We start from the raw sequence: 25,997 nt of genomic DNA, 5'->3' as shown, positions 1-25,997 counted from the left end.
AGTTTCCAGCTCTAACTTGGTGAAATTTAAAATGTCTAGAGTTCAGCATTAGTTTTTGTGTGGCATCCAAAGCCCAGCTTATTTATCCTATATAGATAGGAAAAAAAGAATTGTGGCTACTGATAAACCATCAAATAACAATGTTTTTATGGACCATGGAAACTAACACTGATCTTGCTGGCTTGCATGTTGCATGGTGATACTTCTTGTCATGTCCATTGAAAATGCACAGCTACATGAGACTTTGTTTGGAAATATTTTTCAACAGGATTTCCTATCCATTATAATTTCTCATATTTTGTTGAATATATTCTTAGGGCTCTTTTAATAATGTTCATGACTGAAATTTGTAGAATAGGTGATTTATTAATTTGTAATTTTTGTGCAACAAAATGGAGTATCAAAGGCTTGAGAGTAAATGATATTTATTAAAACTGTACAGTAATTCCTGAAGGCTTCTGCTGAGTAATGTCACAAAAAAACAGACTAAAGGCCATGACTAAGTAGCAGGAAAATTTCCCAAAGATTACCCATCTTCATTTCTGTAAGAGTTATTTCATTTTGATAAATTTTACTTTTATGTGAAATGTATTTTTTTAAGCTTAATGTTACAATAGACTATTTTGGTATAAAATTTGTATTTAATTCCCCTGATATAAATAAATGCACATATACATTTTTTCTAAAGTTTGGAAAATGATAATGATAGAATATTATCACATTAAATAACTTCTTAATTCTTGTATTTGTATGTGTAGATATTAATATTATATCGTATAATTTTTTTAAATGTAAACTATTTTAAACAAAGGCCCTAATAATTCAATTCTATATGCATCATATGCTCTAACATCTGTTTCTGACACAAGCTGTTTAGAGTAAACAAAGTATATACTCTTATTTCTTGGTTAGGATGTTTAAAAACTTTTTTCTGATTTTGACCCAAGTTTTATGAATATGGGGCAATGCTGCAATAAGTAGAGTCAAGGCCTTTAAAAAATTAAATTATAGTTCTAAAAATATGACTATCCGTTCTAATGGATTGGAATGCAATATGTTACTCAGTTGTAGATGGTTCTTTAAAATATATTTTTGATGTTCAGTTATTAATTTTTTTTACTGAAATATGATAGTAAGATTCTTCTAATGATTAAGTTAATAGTAAAATTACTACAATTTTAGGTATTATACATATTGAACATATGAAATTTAACAGTATGTATTGCATGTGTTCTATAGTATTATTGGTCAACAGTGTTGAAATTAAAACTATTTGTTTCATAATTATTCTTAATGTAAAATCTCCTGTAATATTTTCATGGAAAAGATCATTTGAATCTATTTCCCAAATAAAGAGAAAAAAATGTAAAAGTTCTTCACAAGAATCAGAGAAAAAATTAATTGTTTATTGTTTATAATTGTTTATAAGTCTAAAATTCAGAAAGACTGGTCAGATAATTAGGTATATGAAGAAGAATATAAACTATGAAATAAATCAATAGAATGCGTTATATGCAGCTCAGGATTGAATTATGGAGTCCTTGGTGATCTCTGATCTTAGATTTTTTCTTGCAGACTTTTTACTACCCAGCTAGGCAATATCAAGACTGCTAACACTAATGATGTAACTAATTGGGTAATTAAACCTATGAAACAAATATATATAAAAAACTTTTTATGGATCTCTTACACTCAATTAAATATTGCTTCAATTTTATGAGCAATGTGAATTTATCAAACTTAATCCTTTTTGTTGGAATAATTCTTTTCATCTGAAATGTTATTTGGATAAAGAGTGGAGTTACACAAGGACTTTAAGAAACTAATATTTTTTATTTATTTTATTTTATTTCGAATTTATATACCGCACCAGTCTCCCGAGGGACTCAGGGCGGTGTACAGCCAGATAAAAAACATATAATACAAACAATATTAATAACTAAGCATTAATTTATGCTTATATTACTCATCAATAGATTACTGTTAGTCATATTTTATATATTTTTTTCTGTTAGCATTAATATTTTTAATCTGATTGTTTTAAAATTCAATATTTCTTTTACATACTATGTATTGTAGAATTATAAAATAATACTTTCTACAAAAATAATACTTCAAGGCACAAATGCAGACTGCAAGACTGGGCCAGCCTTATAAAGTTATGTAGAAAAACAATACAAATTGAATAAATAAATAACTAAACAGTTACACATTTAGAGATTGTGCATGTTCATTTTAGAAATACCTTAAATTTTATTTTATCTTCAAAATGAATACCTGTGCACATTTATAAATTCTACCACAGTGTGATTATTGCATTGTAAATTTTATGAAAGGTTCATATCACATTGCTTCTTTCAGGGATATATAAGTACATATACTATATCTATTATTAATTTACCAAGAAGTAAAGAGTCATTTAATTCAGTAGAATTCAATTCATCTGTAACATATATAATTTCTGCCGCCTTCTTAAAATGTATTATACATATAGGACCCAGTATAAGAGTTCTATTCTCAAGTCGAATGTATATGTAAGCTGGCACAATATTCTTATGTAATAAGTAATATTGTATAATGAATTTGAACCATTGTATATTTAACTTGAATCACTATGCATTTAACTTCAAATTTGCTACAATAGGCTCTTTTGTAGCAAATTTGAAGTTAAATACATAGTGATTCAAGTTAAATATACAATGGTTCAAATTTCAAGTCATGATTATGACTTGACAGGCTCTGTTCTTAACTATGGGCTTTCCTTATACTGGGGCCTTCTTGCAGTCATAATATGCTAAATGTGCTAATATTGCAGTCATAATCGTGACTTGAAAGACTGTACATAATCTTATTCAGTGTGATGCCTATTTAGTTACCTGTAAGGTAGATTGCTATTATGCAATAAAACAAGGCTACATAACTATGATTGTAAGTCACAATTGAAATTAGACTAAAACCATAGGTAGCATAGGGTATCAGGTATCTGCATCCAGAATGGTTTATTTCACAGTCCATTTAATTTTTCTATATCACAGTTTTTCAGCATTTGGAAAAATTCTGGGTTTTATGTAGTACATATTTATTCATTTGTACATCAAGAATTTTTCTTGTTTTTAATCTTCACCCTATCTTCAGAGGGTACACCTCTGAATTTATCCTGGACAGACCTTTAAACAAAATACATTTGACGGGAATGTAGAAAAAAAAAGGGAAATTAGATATGTACTAATAATTTGTTTTCTTCTATATAAATAGATAATAAAATGAAATAAATAAAACAAAGTGATTTTTAATACAACATATGTATGTTATTTTTAAATTGAGTTGAGCAAAGCAACTGCGTTTACTCCTTATAGTCTTTTCAAAGTTTACTTTAAACTTGCATGAAAGAGTAACATTTGCTGTTTGTTAGCAAAAAAAAAAAAAAAAGCAAAGCTTACATTTTAAAAAATTACCATGATATTACATTAGACATTGACATCATGATATAATTGCACTTTCCAATACTGCTTAGAAGAGAACTATGTGAAACAGAAAATATTTTGAAGTATTAATTCCAAGTTAGTGTAGAAACTGCTTGGAATGGATATCCAGCTAATTTTAACTTTTGTTTGTTTGACTTCCTGGATATGTTGTAATAGTGTTGTTCAGCAAAGATTGGCTAGTTCAATGTATTGCAGTTCTCTTTTAACCTTAATACAAAATACAGTGTTAACTTGGTTTCTAGCTGCTGTTTCTGTGTTCTTCCCTGTAATGTTTCCACCATCCATGTTCTTTCGTAGCCTTCAAGATGTTCAGCAAGGGCAGCAGTCCACAGCCAAAGTCAAAGTCCAGTCACGCCCCCATTCCCAGGCAGCAGTACTCAGCGCTAGCACCTCCTTGCTGGTGAGAAATGGGAGTGTCCAGTTAGAAGCAACACATGACAATGCATCTGCTGTCGGCAGCAGCAGTTTGCACAATGAACTTGGTATGCAGGCATTACATAACTTAGTGCAATCAAAGTGTTTATTCCATAGATTTGTGGCTTATAATGCATTCTACCTAAACTTGCTTAGTCTTGGCTTTATTTCAGACTGTTGAGGTGTGTTTCTTATAGCAAATTGCTTCTGATCTCCCTTTTGCAAGACTTCCTATGTTAAATTATCTAGGTTTTTTTTAAATCACTGACTGAAGATACTGAATTAAGTTATATTAAAATCCATCAAAATACCATGTCTCAACTTTTTGCATTTATTTTAAAGATTTTAATCATGCATGGAACTCTAATAAATCACTTTTTAGCATTACTGTGCAGAATGCAAGTAATAGTATTTCAAACTTTGTTGTTATAATACACTTTTGTGTTAAATGTTGCCATTGTAAATTGTTTATGGCCCTCTTTACAATACTGACACTTGTGATTTTTTTTTTTTTATTGATCAACATTTCTGAATTCTGTACTGGAACTTATGTTTGGATATGGAAACTATAAACCTAGAGAAGGCATGATACTACTTGTACTTTAATAATTCAGCAAGCCTATTTTTAATTAAATCATAATTATAATTTATCATAGAAATGACTTCCACAATCTGTTTCATGTTGGACGATTTAAATTTGTACCAGAGCGTAACATCTGTCATGTGACCTCTGATGATTACTGAATTATCATCCACAATGTAAAATCCTATTAATATTTTAATCAGGTGAGAAATAATTGTGGCTTCTCTGTGCACATATATATGAAAGCAGTGCTAAATTTAAGCACTGATACTTTCAGGAGTGGATGTAAAGGCAATCTGGCTGAAACGTCTGTTTTGCCTTCAGTCACCAAGATTGATTTGTCTGATCTAACTGGCCAGATGGCTGTCCTTCCCTCACTGCTCTAGGTGCATTCCTTCCAATCCATTGCCTCCTTAATAGAAGAAAATACCCATCTCAGATAGGAATGTTCTGTTCTGGGTTGGGGTATGTGATACATATGATAGCTGGACTCCCCTTGCTACAATATCCCAAGTTTGATTTTTGAAAAGAGGTTTTTATGTATGACCAGATTGATCACAATTTATTTAGGTATTGCTGATGTCTCATTTTGCAATCCTTTTCTATTCTATCGTGTTGCAAAGTACTAGAATTCAATATTGCTGTCTCATGATTAACTGGAATAATGTAACTTGATAAAAATTTCTTTTTGACGACTTTGAAAATGACAACTTGCAGATTGCAAAAAAAAATGTTTACAAAGTATTAAGTAAATTATACAGTAAATGCTATTTTGCTGAAGCTGCAATTCTATTTGTAATTTCCCAAAATTAAGTCTTAAGAAATGTAATTAATTTTATGTTAACTGATGATACTTTTGCTGGGAATCAAAAAATTGGGAATGTGGAAGGTTTTTTTTTAGAAATTGGTAACAATAGTAGTCTCTCACTGATCATGCAAAACTCTTTTTGCTACAAAAAGCAGTCATAAAATGAAAGGAATATTTTTATATTCTTCCTAAAAATACAATCCTGGGAAATAAACAAAAGGATGCTGCTGTGAAATTACTCCCTAGTTGAAAATTAGATCTTTAAATTAGGAAACTATGCTCCTCCCTCTCCTCCTTTTGCTGTTTCTATTACATAGCTTGTGGAAAAATACTAATTTTGAATATGTGCTGCATGTCCTTTGAATTTCCAAATCATTGACAAGGATTTAAATAAATTCACATTTGTTTCATAGTACCATAATTCTGTATAATCAGAACCTTTCCCAGTGTATTGGCATATCTAGTGGATGAAACCAGTTAGAAGCTTTTAGAACAATAATTACTTTTTTAATACTTTTTTTTTCAATTGGTCTGACCTTTGCACCACCATTTTATTATTGTTCATTTTAGTTTTAATTCTTTAGGTTTCCAGAACAGATGTCATTACTAAAGAACTACAAAATATTTGAAAATTCTTATGTTGCATCAAGGTGAAATGTAAAATTTGTTACTACCGGTTCTGTGGGCATGGCTTGATGGGGGGGGGGGTAATGTGACTGGGTGGGCGTGGCCAACTTTTTTTTTTTACACTTTTAAAACCATTTTTTCTACAACCTCTTCAGCCGAAGAGGTTGTAGAAAAATTGCTTTTAAAAGCCTCCGACGATCCCAGCTGAGCCGCGGGATCATCAGAGGCTTTTTTTTTACTTTTAAAAGCATTTTTTCGGCCGAAGAGGTTGTAGAAAAAATGCTTTTAAAAATTTAAAAAAAAAGCCTCTGATGATTGCGCAGTTCAGCTGGGCATGGGGGGGGGGGCAGGGATTTTTGCTACCGGTTCTCCGAACCACCCACCTCCATCGCTACCGGATTGGGCGATCCAGTCCAAACCAGGAGCATTTCACCCCTGTGTTGCACGAATAGCTGGAACTTCCATATAAATAGTTTATTCAACAATAAGCAAACAGGAGTTGTGCTGAATTTATCTTCTCCAAAGGACAACATGGGGAATGTCCTCTATTAGCATCGTCTTTCACCCCAAAATATGACTTTTCGTGTCCTTATTTTTCTGTAGTCCAGATTTAACTTAGAAAACAGGGATGCTGATAAATTGGAGAACTTGATGCATTTTTAATATCACGTATGTGCTGTTTTTAAAAACAATTTGTATAAGGAAGAAAAGATTAGGAAAGCTATTACAAAGATTTGAAGTGCCATTTTTTACTGGAATAACTTTAGGAACATGTCTGTTTTGATGGAGCTCTTATTCTAATGCTATGGCTCTGTCTATTCGAATGTGGCTGCTCTACTGGTACCTGCAGCATTTAGTGGCAACTACAGAATGAAAGAAGTTTGGAGTTTCAATAATCTCTGAATGTATTACTTTTATATTTATGTTTTGGAATGAATGGGCAGATGACTGCTATAATTCAGATGAAGGGAGTTCCTATTTTCTTGTCATCTAGTTCTGTTTCAAGAGTTATACAGGCTTCCTACCTTTGATTAGAATTTTTTTCCCTCAGAGATTGTTCCTCTATTTCAGAGTTGTAATTGTGGCCCATTAATGTCCTTGGAGTGTTATTGTTTACATGCTGGAAGCATGTAAATCAAATCAAGTGAGAAGATAGACATCCGTGGCACCAGAGTGCACAATTAGCCTCACTGCTACCATATTTGACACTGGCACTACAGGAAAGCATATAGCCTGGTGAAAAATGGTTAACTTAGCAGTGATTAAATGTTGGCTTTGGATAATACAAGTGGTTGCTTTTTTAAAAAAAGATGCTAATATATTTCTCTTTGAATCATAGTCACATTATGTATGAGATTATTTTGTCATCATTTGTTAGCTCAACTTTAATCCTAGAATTGAAGCTTCACTATGTTCAGCAGACTTGATAAACATTTTTCTGTAGATAAGTTTATATACCTCTAAAATCTTTGTGTCTGATTGCTTGTGACCTTCATTTGGGAGAAACAGTGCATTATTGGGCAACTATTTTTGAATCAACATACTTCAAATGGAGTAACTTAAAGAATGCATCAAAATCTATGATCCATTACTCCGGTGCGATTAATATTTAGCCAAGTTATGGCTGCTTCAGTTCTGCCCCACTGCTGTACTACAGCAGTCAGTCATAGTCGCATGTTAGTCATTTCCAATGTTCTCTACCAACTTTCTACAAGGAAAATCAATGGGGAAGCTGGCAGGAAATCAAAAGTTGTTCCCAATCCCACTGCTTTTATACCAGTCCCTGGTCATTCTGTTTCTCTGTTTAGGTAAAGAAATATATCTGAAACAGTGACCCAGTGACTAATGATCCTAAACATTGCAATAAATCTGTCAAGGAATGGCTTGGAGGAAAAAGAAAGAAATGGAGGAACCTGGAATAACCCAGTCAAAGTCTGTATCTACTGCAAATCCCATCAAGACATTGTGGGATAATTTGAAATGGGCTGAAACCCTTCAATCACACAGGTGAAAAAAAAATCTTCATGGAAGAGTGAAAATAAATTGCAGTGGATGTCAGACACTATGAGGCAGATATAAGAAATACCAATTTGAGGTTGTTTCTGCCAAAGGAGGCAATATCAACTACAGATACGTCACATTATCTTGGAATTTTTATCGAAAGACTTTGCAGTTGTTAAGCAGATCACCATGTGACCTGATTTTACAACCATTTCTACTCCAATTGACTGCAATTGTTAAGCAAATCATATGGTGGTTAAGTGAATTACGTGGCTGTTAAGTGAACCCATTCTCCCAAATGGGTGTTGTTTTTTTACCAAAAATCATTTTTGTATGCAGCAATCATAACTGAAAGGATGGGTCAACAGTAACGATTTGGGGGTCCATCATAACTTAGTTCTGGTTGTTAAGCAAGAACTACCTGCATTAAAGCAAAGGGTGTATTTATCTTTTCCACAGAAGGAAATGATATATCTGTTATTTCTTTTTTGTTGAATAAATGATTGCAAAGTCAGTTTTAAGTAATACCATCCTTGTCTTTATATATTGTTTGGATGAATACAAACAATTGTTTTGTCCACATATATTAAAAAAAGTTTTTTTACATGGGATATGTTTAATTTGTCATATGATTATATACATACTTTAAAGAAATCAAATAACAATGAAATAAATCTACACACTATTGAGGGAAATCTGGTTTCCACTGTTAAATTCATTCATATATATTTATATTATATATATTTATATATTTATTGTGACTATAGGCGTGACTTATCTCACTATATTTATGGAAGTGATAAGAAGTCATCAAGTGGACTGTCAGCCAGGTACCAGAAGTTTTCAAGTGTTTAGATATCCAAAATGTAGCAGCAACACATATTTCTATTTTCTCTCTCTGCTTTGGGGAGTAAAATTAAATTTAGATTATTTTTTTTTAATGGTGCTAGATAACAATATTCAGTAGGTAAGTCATTCACTCATGGTGTTCCGCAGAATACCATTTCTTCATCTGTGCTACTTATATCTAAATAAAACCATTAGTGGGAGATCATATGGAGCTTTGGAGTGGGAGGGATTCTAAGTTTAGGATTATCTGTGTTACATTTCCAAATTGGATGATGTTCTATTGCTACAAGTTTTGAAATTTAATATAGCTTTGCCATAACTTAAATGCATAGTATTGCCGTGTTTGGAATCTAGAGAGGGATAAGTGAATTAATACTGTGAAATTGTGTTGTATAAATTGCCCTTAAATGGGGAAGTTTTGAGTAAGTATTGTATTGTAATTGCTCAGCTGGTACTCTTCTCAAAACAAAGCCAATATATTTGCCATCCTTATCAATATGAATGAATTACTGGCTTGCTAGACCAAAAAATCAGAGCCCCTCTTTGAGGGAGATGGGATACTTAGAAATATGGAAGACAGATAGGATAGATAGACAGGTAGACAATAAAACATTGAGGGCCTGAGTTTGATTTTATTTTTAAAAATCTTTCACAGAATTTTGCAGCTTTTCTGTCTGGTAATCTAAATTCGATTTTTTGTCAATGTAAGCAACGAGGCAAAAAGGATTTGTATCTACAAATGGTAATTGTGTGTAATTGGTATGGGCTAAACTAGGAACTAGCTGGAAAGCTGATGTAAAGTCAGTTATATAAATTATTGTTTTTATATTTCTTTATTCACTTAATACAGTTGTTATAACATTCTGAATTATGTTGATAGACTGCATGTCCTTTCTAGCTGGTGGAATGCTTGCAATAGCATATTAGCTTGCAATTTCTAATTTAGAAACTCTATCTTGCATATATTGTAATAGCGTCAACTTTCTTAGGGTAAAATTGAAGTTCAGGAGCACTTATGGCAGATTGACAAAAATGAACTAAAAAAATCCTGCCCTTACTGGATTGTCTTTACATGATGCTGCTGCTCATGGTATGTTTGCAATTGAAGCTGGTAACCACTTCTACACTTTTTTTACTAAACAAGTTTATGATAAATTTAAGATTTCAGCAGGCCATATGCACTTTATTAAAAAGTGTGAATCAACAAATCAAAGAAATATATATGTGTGTGTGTGTGTGCGCGCGTGCGTGTAGGTCTTTGGTTATTCGGGTTTTCTCCCATGTAAAATTGGAAGTGTCTTGGCGACGTTTCGACGAAGTCTCATTTGTCATCTTCAGGCTGGGGTTTTCGGCTTCGTGCTTCTAGGAGCAATGTGTGATCGCAGCTGTTTCTTCCTTTTAAATAGCTTGGCTGTGTTCTGATTGGGTGGAGGTGTGTTCTGAATGGTTGGGGGTTTGGCTGTGCTCTGATTGGATGGGGGGTTGGCTGTGCTCTGATTGGATGGGGGTGTGTTCTGTTTAGGTGCGGGCTTGGTTGTGCTCAGAACACAGCCAAGCTCCCACCCAATCAGTTCACACCCCCACGGGCAGTTAAAAGGAAGAAACAGCTGCGATCACACATTGCTCCTAGAAGCACGAAGCCGAAAACACCAGCCTGAAGATGACAAATGAGACTTCGTCGAAACGTCGCCAAGATACTTCCAATTTTACGCGGGAGAAAACCCGAATAACCAAAGACCTACATACAAACACCCGCGAAAACCTCAGAAAATACACACACACACACACACACACACACACACACATACATACACACTCACATACATTGTGTGTCCATGAAAAATGAGAAAAAGGATTAAGAGTGTAATAAATAAAGATGGCTTGATATTATGGATTTGGAGTTTAGGAATATATGCAATGAAATGAAGGCCTACAATGGATTATAAATTATAACATGCCATGATCAGCATTAAAGAAATAAGTTGAATTAATTTGCTTATATAGGCTAAATGAATTCAAAATAAATATGTGAAGGAAGAATGGATTGGTTGAGAGGAAGGGAACTCCAAAATAAGCATCGTTGGATAGAATTCGTGAGATTCTGAGAAAGAAAGTGATAAGTTTAAAGAATTGAAAGCAATATATGAATCTATGTAAGGATGCAGTAGAAGATGAATGTGTTTTCCAAGGCTAGAAAGAATTGGAGAAATATAGCCAATGTTACATTTGTGGAGTAATTTTATTCTACTTTATTTTTCTTTTCTTTTTTTTAGTCTTATATCTTTAATTTTTTGGCTTACAATTTATTACACTTTTTGTGGATTTTGCATTTCTTGAACAGGAAGAACCTGATAGCCATGCATGTTTGTATATAATTGTTCTGTATTGAAATCAAACTATGGTGACCAATGGATTTCTTCTGAAAAGAGGTTTAATGGAGACTATGACTCCTTCAATTCCCTATTTCAAGCAAAGAAATATAAAGAGTGGAGGATTTTTGTTCTTCTACATTTTTCTATTTTATTATTTTTTTAATTTCATTGTGTCATTGTTTAGTAACAATTTAGTAATCGTAGAATTCAACTCTATTGAGCTGCAGAGTTTTATCTCCCTCTGCTGATAAAAAGCAAGCACTGCTAATTCTTTAAATCTGTGGTTTAATGGATTTGATTTGGTTCAGCAGATAGAAGAATAACTGAAACAAGGAAATCACTAGAATGAATATGACACAAGGTCTTTTTAGGGGTTGGTTAGATCTTAAAAGCTAAAATGCAGAAATATAATGTATTGTGTCCCTTAAAAAACAATCACAAAAATGTGTGATTTTCACTAGCTTTAATCAGATTTTTGAGTGATGCAGTGATCTTGGGCCTTTACAATTCACCCTTTAAAATCCCTCAAAATCTTCATATTTAAAAAGAAAAAGAAAAAAGAACAGAGTTCAAAAACATTACCCTTATCAACATTGGGGATCATTTGAGAACACTCCAACTCCCAGAATTGCATGCATCAAAAAGGTGTACACTTTGCATTTTCTCTATGGCATATAATAATTAAAAAATTCTAGTGTGTGATATTTTTATACCACGCACGCACGTAGGCATACACACACACACCAGGGGTGGGTTCCACTTACCTTTGCTACCGGTTCACAACGGGAGAATGCATGCACGCGTACATCACTTCTGCACATAGACAGAAACTTCTGCGCATGCGCAGAGCATCTGTGATGATGTCCGGGTGGGTGGGCGGAGCCTCCCACCGCCGTTACTACCGGTTCGCAAGATCCGGACCGAACCAGCAGCAACTCATTACTGAAACACATAGAGTTAGCAGATATAAAGATTTAGTCTTTTAATATTATATATTATAATATATTATAATAATATTATATTATCTAATATAATATTAAAAATATTTTAATATTTTTAATATTATATTAGATAATATAATATTTGTATTATCTGTATTTTATCTTGGCTGTTCACCACCCTGAGTCCTTCGGGAGTAGGGCGGTATAGAAATTTGATTAATTAATTAATAAATAAATAAATAGTCCATTTTATTTACAGTAGGTAGGAATTTAGAATCAAGCATTTTTCTTTACATCTTTCCTTTATTCCTTTATTAGGAATATCTGGGTTAGGAACCATTTAGTAATTGTTTTTATCAGTAGCTAATAATCATGGGTTGCTAATATATAGTTTTAATGGAAGTAGGTTTTCCATGTTTTCATCAAGTAGTAGAGTTATCATGACAGCAAATTACATAGATTGACATAATTTCAAAGAATCACTTCCTTATATCTGTTTTAAGCATATTACCAATTAATTTCACTGAATGGTCTCACATTCAAATATTATACAAGAGAAATTCTTTTCCCTCTCTTGTTTGTTTAATTATTTAATTATTTTTCTGCAAATACATAAATTCAATTTATGAGCTTTCTTTTACAGGAAAGGTAGTCTTACTGCTGTAGAAATTGGTAAACCAAATAAGGTGAAATTTTTTAACAAAAAAACTCATTGTAAGTTTTTTAATTGTCTTGATGTTGTGTTTTTAAGGTTTGTGGTAACAAACTATACCATACAAGGATGATAAAAAATGGGTATATAAATTAGCCAGCTTCATAAGTGGCCATGTGTTTTAATCTCTAATACTGATTACAATATCTTTTGAGTGATCTTACTTATAAAATCATTTCTTATTTATGATTTTTAAATTGGTGTGTATGTTTGTAAATAACTAGATGTTTGTTGCTACAGTGTTCAAAGATTTCATAATATTTAATCTATATTGACTTTCTCTTCAATAGGTAAGTTCAGTTCCACACTCTATGAGACAGGGGGCTGTGATATGTCGCTTGTGAATTTTGAGCCAGCTGCAAGAAGAACATCTAACATCTGGTGTGTTTTTGAAAGTAGTTGCTGTAGTTTATGCAGTAATACCAATTTATTTATAAATGGATAATATTTGTAGGATTGCATTTTGATACTAAAAGCAAATGTTTTAGATTTATATTGTATAATATCAGGGTTTATGTATTGAATCAGATACTTATGATTGAATAATAATTGGGAACAACATACCAATATTATTGTTATATGTGTGCATGCATCAGAAAGAAAGAAAATCCTAGCCTATGGCTTAAATAGACATTCTGCCAAAGTCAAACATTAGCTTCAATATTATGTGTATGTTTGTGTGTATGAGCATATTGGGGTAATGTTCTATTTTCTAAAACAGAAAACTGAATTGAATTGGAAATCAGACTAAGGTATCCAACTAAACTTGTCTTCTTGTTTCAGTGATACGGATTCTCATGTATCAAGTTCTACCTCAGTTCGTTTTTATCCACATGATTTAGTAAGTTTTTTTGCATTTGCTTCTATTTATCACAAATTATATTTAATTTTATATTCTACACTTAGCTGGTCCAATTAAATTCAGGCTAACCACCTGAAATTTATGGTTCAGGTGTTCAGCAGCTGGACATTAGGTAGTCCTCAACTTATGAGCACAACTGAGCCCAACATTTCTGTTGCTAAGTGAAATATTTGTCCCATTTTATGATCTTTCTTACCACATTTCTTAAGTGAATCACTGCAGTTGTTAAGTTAGACATAGTTGTTAAATGAATCCGGCTTTCCCATTGACTTTGCTTGTCAGAAGGTGGCAAAAAGTGATCACATGACCATGGGACACTGCAACCCACAAATATGAGTCAGTTGCCAAGCAGCTGAATTTTGATTGCATGACGTGGGGATGCTACAATGGCTGTAAGTATGACAAGCAGTCATATGTCACTTTTTTCAGTGCCATTGTATCTTTGAAAGTCACTAACTGAACTGTTGCAAGTCAAGGACTACCTATACAGCTGCGGATAATTAGAATGATTAGAATGCATTAATGTATTGGGGCTAATATGTATCAATGCCTTATTGATATCCAATCCAATCCATATACGTTGTTGAGCAGTCCTAGTCTCATCCTTTGATGTTAAATATTAAATATCCCTATAGCTTGGTGTGCAGGTATCTGTATTTCCTTGTTGGAGACAATTAGCCAATCCAGTTATCCTGTGGCATACCCATAGTGTTTTTGAGCAAATGTTCATTAGCAAAAGTCATTCAGATAACTCTTCCAGAGATAGCTCTCTCCCCAGTGCTTGTAGAGGCTTATAAAGATGGTGGGTAATCAAGTAGTCATCACTTAGCAGGATCTCTCTCATAATATTTATATTCTTTCAAACTAGGACTGAAGAAGTTAAATATGAAAGCAAATCTTATTAACGTTATTGTAGCTTTCCCTCCCTCAGATCAGACTGAACAGACTGTTGACCATAGATACTGATCTTCTGGAGCATCAAGACATGGACCTAAGTCCTGATCTGCAGGACCATCTACAACCACAAGAGGAGTCATCGCAAAAAGTGAAACACTATTATCGCTTTTGGATCTTACCCAAAGTCTGGATTGGTATCAATTTTGATAGATTGACTCTTTTGGCTTTGTTTGACAGGTAAGTCCTTACATAGAATGTGTTTAGGTTATTAGTCCGTTTGGAAAGAAATCTAAAGATTCTAGAACTATCAAAGCATTAAGGAGTAAAATTGCCAAATAATAGTTTACTGAGACCCAAGCAAGATTATAATAACAAAATATTTACTATTAATTAGAAAAAAACCCCTAGAAAACAAAGAGGAAGTGGTAATCTCTTCTTGTTAAGATTTGGACTGCCAGATGATTTGATTAAATGATGGATTGAATGAGGACCTGTTTTGGATCTATTTAATAAAATAGATTGTTCACTTGAATTCAAGTGAAAACGTGGTTGATTATAACTAAAATGTATTTCAAAACCAAAAACAAGCAAATATGTCTTCTGAATATGGATAACAATAGTTATTTGATTTGTTCTGCTTTCTTGCATTCTTTGTTCCTGTTGTAGCATTTCACTAACATATACATCTCTTTGTCCATAGGAATCGTGAAATCTTGGAAAATGTATTAGCTGTCATTCTAGCTATCCAAGTGGCTTTCCTAGGTTCTGTACTCCTTATAGAAGGCTTCTTCAAGGACATCTGGGTCTTCCAATTTTGTTTGGTGATTGCCAGTTGCCAGTACTCTTTGCTGAAGGTAATGTTTTATCCTCACTATTGTGTAGTTTTAAATTATTAAAGTTGTCTACCATGTGAGTTTTGTATTTTCAAAAGATGTCCCTGTTTTATAGCTTATTTTTGAATAAAGACATTAAAAGAACACCTTGAAGGGGAGAGCGGAATAATGATTCCCAAAATGCGAACAAATCTTTTCAGTCTTCATATTCCTCTCAGTTCCTTTTTTTAAAATATACCAGTGAAGAAGATTGAAATAAATTAATTTTGCCTTTAAGTGTAAACCAGCCATAGCTCAGGAGTTTGCATAAACTATGGTTTGTAGAACAAGTGTGGATTTCAAAATATATTTTATTGGATTGGGTTGGATTGAGTTGAATTGGATTCAGTTCTGGCTTGTTCTTATAATCGTGATTAAGAAGCCACTAATACTCTTTTTGAGATGTCACAGGAAATATTAATGTACGTGGATGCAGTACCTTGTGAGACAGGCAATGATTAACACTTGGGAATATTATTCATTCTGTAATTATTATTTTTTTAAGTGAGATTCATAAAAGTTTCAATCTTACAAATTGTTAAAAACCACATTGGGTAATATTTTTAAAAAGAAATATCCACAAGTTTTCTGAATAATTCAAAAACTCACTCACAATTTGAGATACTTGGATTGTCCCAAATGAGGCTATTGCATGATTGTGAATTTGGATTTTTTTTTCCAAGGAGCAACACAGTTTTTCTTTCTGTGGTAACCCACAAAGAAAAACAGTGTGTTCTTCCTATTGTTGATTAGGCTTTTTTGTGTGTTATTCATATACATGTACACTGTGTTTATTTTCTGTTGCAACTAGACATATGTAAACTTTGATAGATTTTTTAGATCCTGTTTGCTCTGGATAATAGTTGACAAATATTTTTTCACAGGTGAAAAATGCTGTCCTGATAGTTTAATGTGTCCAGGGAAGTCATTTTAAATACTATTTGTTCAGATTATTATTTTATGAGGTACCAAACCAACAATAACATTTTTCTGCTATCTTTGCACTTTTTCAGAGCGTTCAGCCAGATTCTTCATCACCTCGACATGTAAGTTTTCCCATCTGGTCTAATAAATCAAAAAATGCTGCATCTATTGCTGTTGTTTCAACAAAACAACAAAAATATTGCCATTAAGGAGAAATTGTACTTTAAAACCATTGTTGGTTTTAAAAAAAATCTGTACAGTATATGATATGCCTACAAATGGCCAGTATACAGTTCAAAATGTATTAATTAAATGTATTAATTAAATCCACTAAAAATGAAGGTAATTTTCTAAATCACGGGTGTCAAACTTGATCATGTCACATGATAGAATAGAATAGAATTTTTTATTGGTCAAGTGTGATTGGACACACAAGGAATTTGGTGCATATGCTCTCAGTTTGATGTGATGTTAGGTGACTTATTGTAACTTTTTTGCCTTTGCAGAGCTGGGGTGGGCATGGCCTGCATGTGATGCATCCGACCCATGGGCTGCCAGTTTGACACCCCTGTTCTAAATAGAAAATTTTTGGAGTGTTAACCACAGAAACTAGAAAAACAATACACATAGGCAGCAATATTTATTTTAACGATGCCTGATAGGAATTCAATAAAATCACAAAAGAATAAAGGCAATTTCTATTATTTTAGTAGAAGCTGCAAAAAAAATAATCTAATGATAGCAGAAAATAAACTGTTGTTTAGAACTGAAAATCAATATTACTAGAATCTTTGTTACTTGCTTGGAATATGAAGCTGATGCAATTGCTAAATAATTATAATAATGTTGTGCAATGTTTTATGTGGGGGGGAACCCTATTCCTTTGTGTAGAAAAAGGCATAAGCTCTGTCTTCAATGGAACTAGCATGCGAAATGAAGTTTCAGAACTGATTTTTAAAGAAAGGAGTAGTTATGATTTACAACTTAAATTGCAGTACTCAAACTTGTATTCCAGGGTCATAACCGAATCATAGCCTACAGCAGGCCCGTTTACTTCTGTATATGCTGCAGTCTCATTTGGCTATTGGACTATGGCAGCAAGAGCACTTTTACTGCACGGTTCCAACTATATGGAATGGCTTTCACTAATCCAATATTGCTGCTTTCAGCAAGGGACTTGATAATGGGTGAGTGATTTTTCTATTTGGTGCATTTAGGTAAGGGCTGGAAAACCTGTAGCCTTACAGATGCTATTGAACCAAAATTGCAGCCATCCCAGGTAGCAACATCTAGAGGTTGCTAGGTTCTCCCATCCCTGATGTACGTTCTGATTGCTTACTGTGTCATCTTTGCTCTGTTGAACCTAATTATTCTACTTTAGTCTCTCCCTCTCTGTTTTTCTCTTAAATAAGATGAAATGTTTTGATATACCAGTTCCAAGAAGGTCCCAGAACAAAGAGTTTAAGTGAATATACAGGATTTAGATTCTAGAAAATATAATCAAGACATAGGGAAAATAACAAAACAGGTAGTCCTTGTTTAGCGACTGTTCACAGTTATGACAGTGTTGGAAAAGTACCTTTACAATGTGGTACAAATGTGGAAAATCAGTCAGCAATTCTTCATGTACTTATTGCTTTTTATCATTTTTGTCTCCTATAGTGTTTATATTATGCTTCCCTATAGTATTCTTCATTGGTCTTCTGCCTCAGGTGAACACATTTGTGATGTACCTCTGTGAACAATTAGATATTCATGTCTTTGGAGGCAATGGTGAGTAAAAATTACTTTATTTCATGAAATATAATCAGTAAAAAACTTTTCAGTGGGTTTCTAAAAAATAATTTGACTGTTTAGGCAAACTGTCAATTTTCAGTGTGCCATAATTTAGCCTTTTCAGATTATAGGTTGTCTTTGACTTACAACCACAATTGGAAATGGAATTTCCATCGCTAACCAATAGGCTCATAATGTGGGATGTCACATGCTTAGTGCGGCAATCCTGGCAATTCCCCTTGTCACAGTTAAGTATATTTTAGCAGTTGTTAGCTGAGCACCCACCCCATCCGAGCCATTCTAGCCTTGGTCCCTCCCACTCGCAAACCTTAGAAAGGTAAGCAACTCCACTCCCACCTGCCTGTATCCCTAGAAGATCTCTGCCCTTTTGACTGCTCTGCACCATGTCTTGCAAGGCGTGGTTCCCGGGTTGCTTGCCATGCTCCTGGAAGCCACAGCCATCCCAGGCCCAGCCACAGTCACCCTTGCCATCCTGCATTCTGAGACCCCTGATGCCCAGTGAATCTTTGCAGTTGTTAATGTTAAATGAATTTGGCTTCCCCATTGACTTTGCTTGTTGAAAGGTTGCAAAAGATGATCCCGTGATCCCGGAACACAGCAACTGTCATAAATATGAGTCAGTTATCAAGCATCTGAATTTTGATCACTTGACCATGGGGATGCTGTAATGGTTATAAGTGCGAAAAATAGTTTTAATGCTGTTGTAACTTTGAATGGTCACTAAATGAACTGTTGTAAGTCGAGGACTACCTCTATATTATTTGAAAAGTAATAATAATTTATATTTGATAAACTAAGAAGGTGTGAAAAAATATTTCCTGAAAGTTGAATTCATTAAAAAAATTTATACACAAAGGTACACCTAAAATAAACTTCAAAATAATAAATGCTTAATTTTTACATCAAGATTCATTTTAATCATTTTTTAATTCTTTATTGTTGTATTATTATCTAGCCACGACAAGCCTCATTGCAGCACTCTACAGTTTTATCTGTAGTATTGTGGCTGTAGCGTTATTATATGGATTGTGTTATGGGGCCCTAAAGGTGAGTAGTACCACCAGTGCTATATTTTTATATAGTACAGTTAGATTTAAAATTGTTACATTCTGTTTTTAAATGCAGATAAATGCATAAATGCAGTTATCACTTGATTTCATGGTTTTATAACATCCTTTTTTTGTACAATACAGAAAGCCAGGGGTTTTCCAATAAAACTAATTTGAAATAGCTTCAAGGTGCAGACAAAAATCTCACATCTTTATATAAGAAAATATATTTTGAATATTTGTTAATATTAGGTCTAATGTCATTAGTGTTATTACAGTATTATTACAGTATTATTATTTTATAATACTGTAATACAAAGAACTAAAACACTATAAAGAAAAAATACAATAATGGTTTATAGTGAGAAAAAGATCTTTCTCTCTTTTTCTCAATGCATATTGTGATTATTGCAATAAATTAAACCTAGCCAAAAAAAAGGGAAAAAATCTACATAGAGAATTAATTTAGCCTTTAAGCTGCTAAATTCTTAATGTGTTTAATTGATTAATAATTTAATTAATTTAAAATTCTAAATTTTACATTCTTAAGCTTAAGAATCTGGACCATATGGAAATACACTGCTTCATTCTCCTTTTTTATAACATGAAAAAAATTTCAAAAATAGCAGATTCATATCCTAATTTTAACAGGAGATTCATACAGCAGATGTATACACATGGCTACATGGGTCTCCAGATTTAGAGAAAATGCTTGCTGAATATAAATTGCTGAAAAGCAGAAGTTGTGGTCATTTACTATCCTTACACCCTGTATATATGACTCCTAGTGACTGACCATACATGTGATTTTTGAAAAGGTTCATTTGCCTTTGTCCTGATTTTGCTTTAATTTGGAAAAGCATAATCTGCATGTGACTTAAAAACTGAGATTTGCTATTTCCAAAGTTCTCAATTATTTTTCCCAAGGAATTATAAAGCTTCCAAATGCTTTTTGATCTTTATATTGAATAGTGAGTGCCTTGTTTCAGAGCTCTCAGTTGGTATTCTATTCTGAATAACTGGAGTTGGATTATTTTATTATTACATTTCATTAACCCAAAGATGCTTTTTCCAAAAGGCAACTGGACTTCTTGGTTTTTGCTTTGAAAACATTTTGCTTCTTATCCAAGAAGCTTCAAGTTTCAATTCAATTGTATAGAATGTGAAGGATGTGTGTTTTTGTTTTATTTTTATAGTTTTCTTATGTATGATGTACACTGAAGATGGCATTTAATTTCGTTGTACGAGGTGCAATGACAATAAAGTAAACTAAAAAAACTAAAACTAAAGAAACCTAAAACTTTAGTTCCCCACCAGTTAGAACTGAAGAAGCTTCTAGGACGTGAAGCGAAACATTTTCAAAGGAAAAAAAAACCCGAGAAAGTCCAGTTTTAAAAAAATCCCCAAATCAAATAATCTTGTGGTTTACCAACTATGGATATGCAATTGATATTATTCATTTTTTAATGCAGACTTTCTAAAAAATTTAAAATAAAAATGATCTTTTATACTATAACTTGACTTAATTATTCTGATAAAGGAATACATATTTGTCTACAGGATTCTTGGGATGGTCAACATATTCCAGTGCTTTTTTCAGTATTCTGTGGTACTTTAGTGGCAATTTCCTATCATCTCAGCCGACAAAGTAGTGATCCTTCTGTCCTTTTGTAAGTGATGTCTTCCTGTTCCAATATTACATTAATTTTGTTCCTCAAATTGAGAAATATTAGAAGAAATTATCTTTTTAAAATCCTAATTTTGCTTCTATGAGTAAGTCACCTTAACTCACTTGGAATTAGTAGTAAATAGATATAGGATTGGAATTGTAGCTCTTTGCTGCATTGAAATTTCTTCGCTGCCAGGTTATTCTGATTACTGCCATAGACTGTGATGATTCTGAAGCATTTGTATATATCTGGATTCAATAATCTTTTCTGTCCATTAGTCCATTGCCTCTTTCTGTGGTAAGAGGTGATTCTCCATCACTTGTTCAGAGATTCTGAAGTAAAATGTTTCATTCACTTGTTCAGGAAGACTAGAGGACCCAAATAACACACACACACACACACACACACACACACAGAGAGAGAGAGAGAGAGAGAGAGAGAGAGAGAGAGAGAGAGAGAGAGAGAGAGAGAGAGAGAGCGCTGTCCAGCAGCCCTGTTTGGGGTCACCAGGTCCCTCTAAAGAAGAGCCAGGGAAGGTCTTGCAGGGCCACTGTGAGGAGTCTTCAGCATCTGTCAGATAAGTCTTTCAGTTTCACTCAGAACTGGATTCTAGTTGGGCAGATCTTGGAGATTAGCAATTGATTCAAGGCTGAACTGCAGTCAAGGATAATAATGTAAATCAAATCAGTCTCTGAAAAAGAAACTCTGCCTGAGTGGTTTTGCTTTCAAAAGGAGCATGCAGAAGAGTAGTCAAAATCCAGTCCAAATTTCAGGGAGCCAAGTCAGGCCAGTCCAAGAATTACAAATAGAATCCACATGAATATCACATAAGAGCCAGAGATCAGATACTTGTTTCCAATGAAGGGACATCAGTTAAGGCTGCCTTTTAAATCAGTCTTCAACTAGTGGCCTTCAATTATGAAGACCTCTCCCTCTGTTTGGCAAGAAGCCTCACAGGGCATTGTTGTCTTGCTCTGTGCACAAAGCCCAATGGCTTCGGGGTTGTGCCTCATCATCTGACTGCTCCAGCTCTCCAGGTTGTGCCTGGTCAGCCTCAAGTCATTCTTAAATTGGTGGCTTCTGAGCTGACCATTCCACAAATTCAGTTGGAGTAACTTTATCATAGTCAGAATCTAAATTTTAAATCATGACCCTAGCAAGATGGAACGGCTCTGAGACTTTGGCCATCCATGATCTGGTGATTTGTCATCTTTGACCTGGATGGGGTTGCACTCCCCAGATTGACTTGGTGTGCAGTTGGGAGGTCTTCCAGGATTCATAGCTCTTTTAGCCTTATGTAAGACATTAAGATCAGGCATTTTACCAAAGTGCTGGGATAGGATTTTACTGTTATCAGGCACAACCAACTGACCCACTTTTGAAGAGTCCAATTAGTTGTGTTATTGCTCATGCCTATACACAGGAATTTTCTCAGACTAACGGTTTGCACCTGGGTGAGACTAGATAAAGTTCAATGGCATTCAAGAAGGGGTTGGACTTTGCCCTCTTGTGTCCACATAGAGATTGCAGATTAAGTCTCTCCTTGGCTCAACCCGTCCCTCTCCTAAAACTGTATCGAGAGATAGTTTGGAATATGGGCAACTGGAGCCTATCATGGGGTATCCTAAGGATTAAGGCACAGATTTTTTTGTTTATTGCTTTACAGTTTTTATGATTATTTTCTGTCATAAAACAATCTTTCATAACTTGGTTTTACTGTTGTTGTGAGCCACCTAGGGTTACTTAAGATGGGCAGTGATATAAATCTTCTAAATAAATAAATTTAAGTCACACTCAGAGCTTTGTAGGGATTATTTGCATAAGAACAGTCAGCTAAAAATTACAGAGTACTTTAAATTACTTACAGATTGTTTCAAATATTGAACTGAAACATTTCTGATGATATCCAAAAGATAAATGTGTAGTAGTTAAATGGTTACATTCATTTACATTTTCAAATTTCAGCTGTTTCAATGAAACCACGAATGATTGGCACCTTGCTGTAGAGGATATACAGAAGCAATTTATAACATTTTATCACGTGAGCTACAGCACTGTAAAAATATCCAGACAGTGGGGATACCAAAGAGTGATAGAGCTCTTTTGATAGATACCATTTGTTTTATCAAAAAAAAAAGGCTCATTTTCCTTTAAACTGGAAGGGATGTTTTAGATTTGCTTACAATACAGTAATGAATAATGCAGTTCTTTTCTGTAAAGACTTTGTTTAAAACAAGTATTTACTTTAGCTCTTTAGTGCAATCAAAGCTTTTTCCTACTTCAGAAGATAAAAACCCAGAAGATCCATTATCTGAAGTCAAAGACCCCTTACCTGAAAAGCTTAGAAACTCAGTGGTAAGTTGTAACATAGTTCAAATTACTAATGATTCTCACAAGTTTGCTATTATGAATACTAAATATTGAGCTAAATAGTTGACATATTTCTGGAATATTTAGGAATAATCACCATCTTAGTCGTAGTCTAATATTATAGGTGTTTCAGTGTTGTATACAGTTATATTTCCAGTAATATGAACAATGCTACTGTCTGCTATAAATAAGCCAAATCTGTAGTATAAGACTAGAGAAAGATTAATAGATTTCATGAACAGGGGAAACTTCCAGAACTATTAATACTGATCATTGCTCATCTGGAATTTGTGGGAGATACAATCTAGAACATTAGAACGCAGTGGCTCATGCCGGGTTGGAGGCTAGCAACATCTGCGTTCAAGATCCAAGTACTGCTGCATAGTGGGGTGAGCTCCTGTCATTTGCTCCACTCCTTGATGGGAACATGAAAGGAGCCACCCCAGGCATCCCCCAGGCAGTGGTGATGTCACCGACTACTCCTTTCAACCCGGGAGTGCCTTAAACAGTGCTTCCGACTCAAATGGGACGGGAGTCCATAACATTTGGAGAACATCCCAATGTGCAGGTTCCATGTCTACAATTCTATGAAAAGAGTATTTGATTATTTCAGAATATCTAAATATTTGCATACCCTGTTTCCCTGAAAATAAGACCCTGTCTTATATTTTTTTTGAACTCTGAAATAAGCGCTTGGCCTTATTGCCATGTGCTGAAAAGCCCAATTGGGCTTATTATCATGGGATGTCTTATTTTGGGGAAAACAGGGTATTTTTGCCACTAAATCAGAATTGGAACTTTTTAGGCTTATGTGTGTTATTATATTTACATTATATTTATTATATTAAATCAAACAATACATTCTGCTGTAAGAACTTTGTACCATTAGTCAAATGTGGAGCTGGATTGGGGATGCTTTGCTTCTTCAGGACCTGAATGACTTGCCAGTTTTGAAGGAAGCAAGAATTTTGACCCTCTTAGTGAATTATAATATTATGTTATCTATCTGCCAGCTAAAATTGAAGTAAGGCACAAGTAGATCATACAAAAAGCCAATGATTCCAAATATACAAAGAAATCTACACAATAATGGAGGAAGAACAAACTCAGTGTCAAAGTGCTGACCTAAATCTCATTGAAGTATTACGTGGGGCCTGAAGTAAGCAAGTAATGCAAGAAAACCCACAAATGCCATTTAGTGGAAGCCATTCACCATGGAGGAATGAGTCAGAATACCTGCGTATTAATATGAGAAGCTAATCACTAGTTTCAGAGAACATTTGGTTGCAGTGATTATAACTAAACATGATGAAAACAATTAATGAATCTAAAAATAATTACTTTTTCACATGGACATCATCATCATCATCATTAGTAGTAGTAGTAATAGTAGTAGTAGTATTGCTATGATAATACTCTGTGCCAAAGATAGATAGACAGACAGACAGACAGACAGATAGATATACACACACAATTCAGGTGTTTAAATGATTTGTTCAGACTATGCTAAGATTTATGATACTCTGTTCTAACAATTGTTTGTACAGCTTGGCAAGTCATCTGGTACCTGAACTAAAATTCCACAAATATGTCAATAAAAACTGTGGGAGGGGAATAGGTTTTGAGACTATAAATATTAATTGCAACACTATATTCTGAAACTCTCTTTAAAATAACCATGTGAGTAATAAAAATGTGGACATTTTATAGAACCTTCTTGATATGCAGATGCATTGTCTTTTTCTTTTTTTCTAGAATGAACGTTTGCAGTCTGATCTTGTTGTTTGTGTAGTCATTGGTGTACTTTATTTTGCAATCCATGTCAGCACAGGGTTCACAGTATTGCAGGTAAGATTTATTTCTGCTGCCCACTTAAAAAATCATGATACACATTTCTTTTATAAATCTTTCTTGGATATTTTTGGATTGCTTAACCACATAGAAAACTTCTTTCTATGTTCAGTCATATCACATTGATTCTATGTATGCCTCTCTTTTTTTTTCTTGCATTAAGTGCTAGAGGGTTTATTCCAGCTAGTCCCCATTACTATCTTAAGAATTTTAAGTAAGATGGGAAGGATATGAGGTAGCCTGTAATTAGAAAATTCTCTCATTTCTCCATGTTCCTGCTTGTACAACTTTTTCAAGAGCAGACTGATGTGTCTGGTATATGAGTAAATATGGAAGCTTGGGATGCTAGAAACCATGATGTACTGAAGCTGTGTTGTCTGAACAGACAAGAATCTCATTTTTGTTTGTTTTTGTTTTGTCTGATACACATGCCATAAAATGCAAATACTAAAAGGACTATAGCAAGAAAGTTAGTAAACATATCAGTGGGTGGCGACTAAATGATAAACTTCCAGCAAATTCAGTGGTTAAGGAGTTGGAGAAGAATCTAGATTTTAATCATATTCATCCAGAGAAGCTCATTTTAGGATACCCATATTTTCTCAAAGGATAGGTGAGAAAATATAGAAGGAGTGCTCCAATCCTGGACAAAAACTAAAATTTAATTCTAATAATAACATGCAGTGTAATATTCTGCATTTAAAGTATAGCATTTAAAGGGAAAATACAGAATTCTATTGCCATTTTTCTTCAGTTGGTATCATATTCCCATAAACTGATATACATTTAATCAAGGGAAGCAACTAGGATCCAATAAGGGACTACTTCAGAAGTGGGTTTCAGCAGGTTCTGACCAGTTCTGGAGAACCGGTAGCGGATATTTTGAGTAGTTCGGAGAACCAGTAGTAAAAAT

General features: G+C 33.8%; 1 protein-coding gene across 5 annotated transcripts in view; it reads left to right on the top strand.

Moving 5' to 3' along the window:
* The window catches only part of PCNX1 (pecanex 1), an 83,383-nt gene that overhangs the window by 37,349 nt on the left and 20,037 nt on the right, over window positions 1–25,997 (top strand). For 2 of the 5 annotated variants that reach the window (XM_034417683.3, XM_034417682.3), the window contains exons 8-19: window positions 3,783–3,967; window positions 13,083–13,173; window positions 13,576–13,633; window positions 14,571–14,788; window positions 15,252–15,405; window positions 16,437–16,469; window positions 17,363–17,534; window positions 18,010–18,120; window positions 19,100–19,191; window positions 20,754–20,863; window positions 23,113–23,218; window positions 24,989–25,081. In XM_034417683.3, the coding sequence (XP_034273574.2) occupies window positions 3,783–3,967; window positions 13,083–13,173; window positions 13,576–13,633; window positions 14,571–14,788; window positions 15,252–15,405; window positions 16,437–16,469; window positions 17,363–17,534; window positions 18,010–18,120; window positions 19,100–19,191; window positions 20,754–20,863; window positions 23,113–23,218; window positions 24,989–25,081 (1,423 nt within the window). The remainder of the gene's footprint in view (window positions 1–3,782; window positions 3,968–13,082; window positions 13,174–13,575; window positions 13,634–14,570; window positions 14,789–15,251; window positions 15,406–16,436; window positions 16,470–17,362; window positions 17,535–18,009; window positions 18,121–19,099; window positions 19,192–20,753; window positions 20,864–23,112; window positions 23,219–24,988; window positions 25,082–25,997) is intronic. The other 3 variants (XM_034417684.3, XM_034417686.2, XM_034417685.2) reach the window with 3 other exon arrangements.

This window comes from Pantherophis guttatus, chromosome 1 (assembly GCF_059756535.1).
Source record: "Pantherophis guttatus breed Tessera chromosome 1, ASM5975653v1, whole genome shotgun sequence".
Lineage (NCBI taxonomy): Eukaryota > Metazoa > Chordata > Lepidosauria > Squamata > Colubridae > Pantherophis > Pantherophis guttatus.
This window is presented reverse-complemented; position numbering and strand designations above follow the sequence as displayed.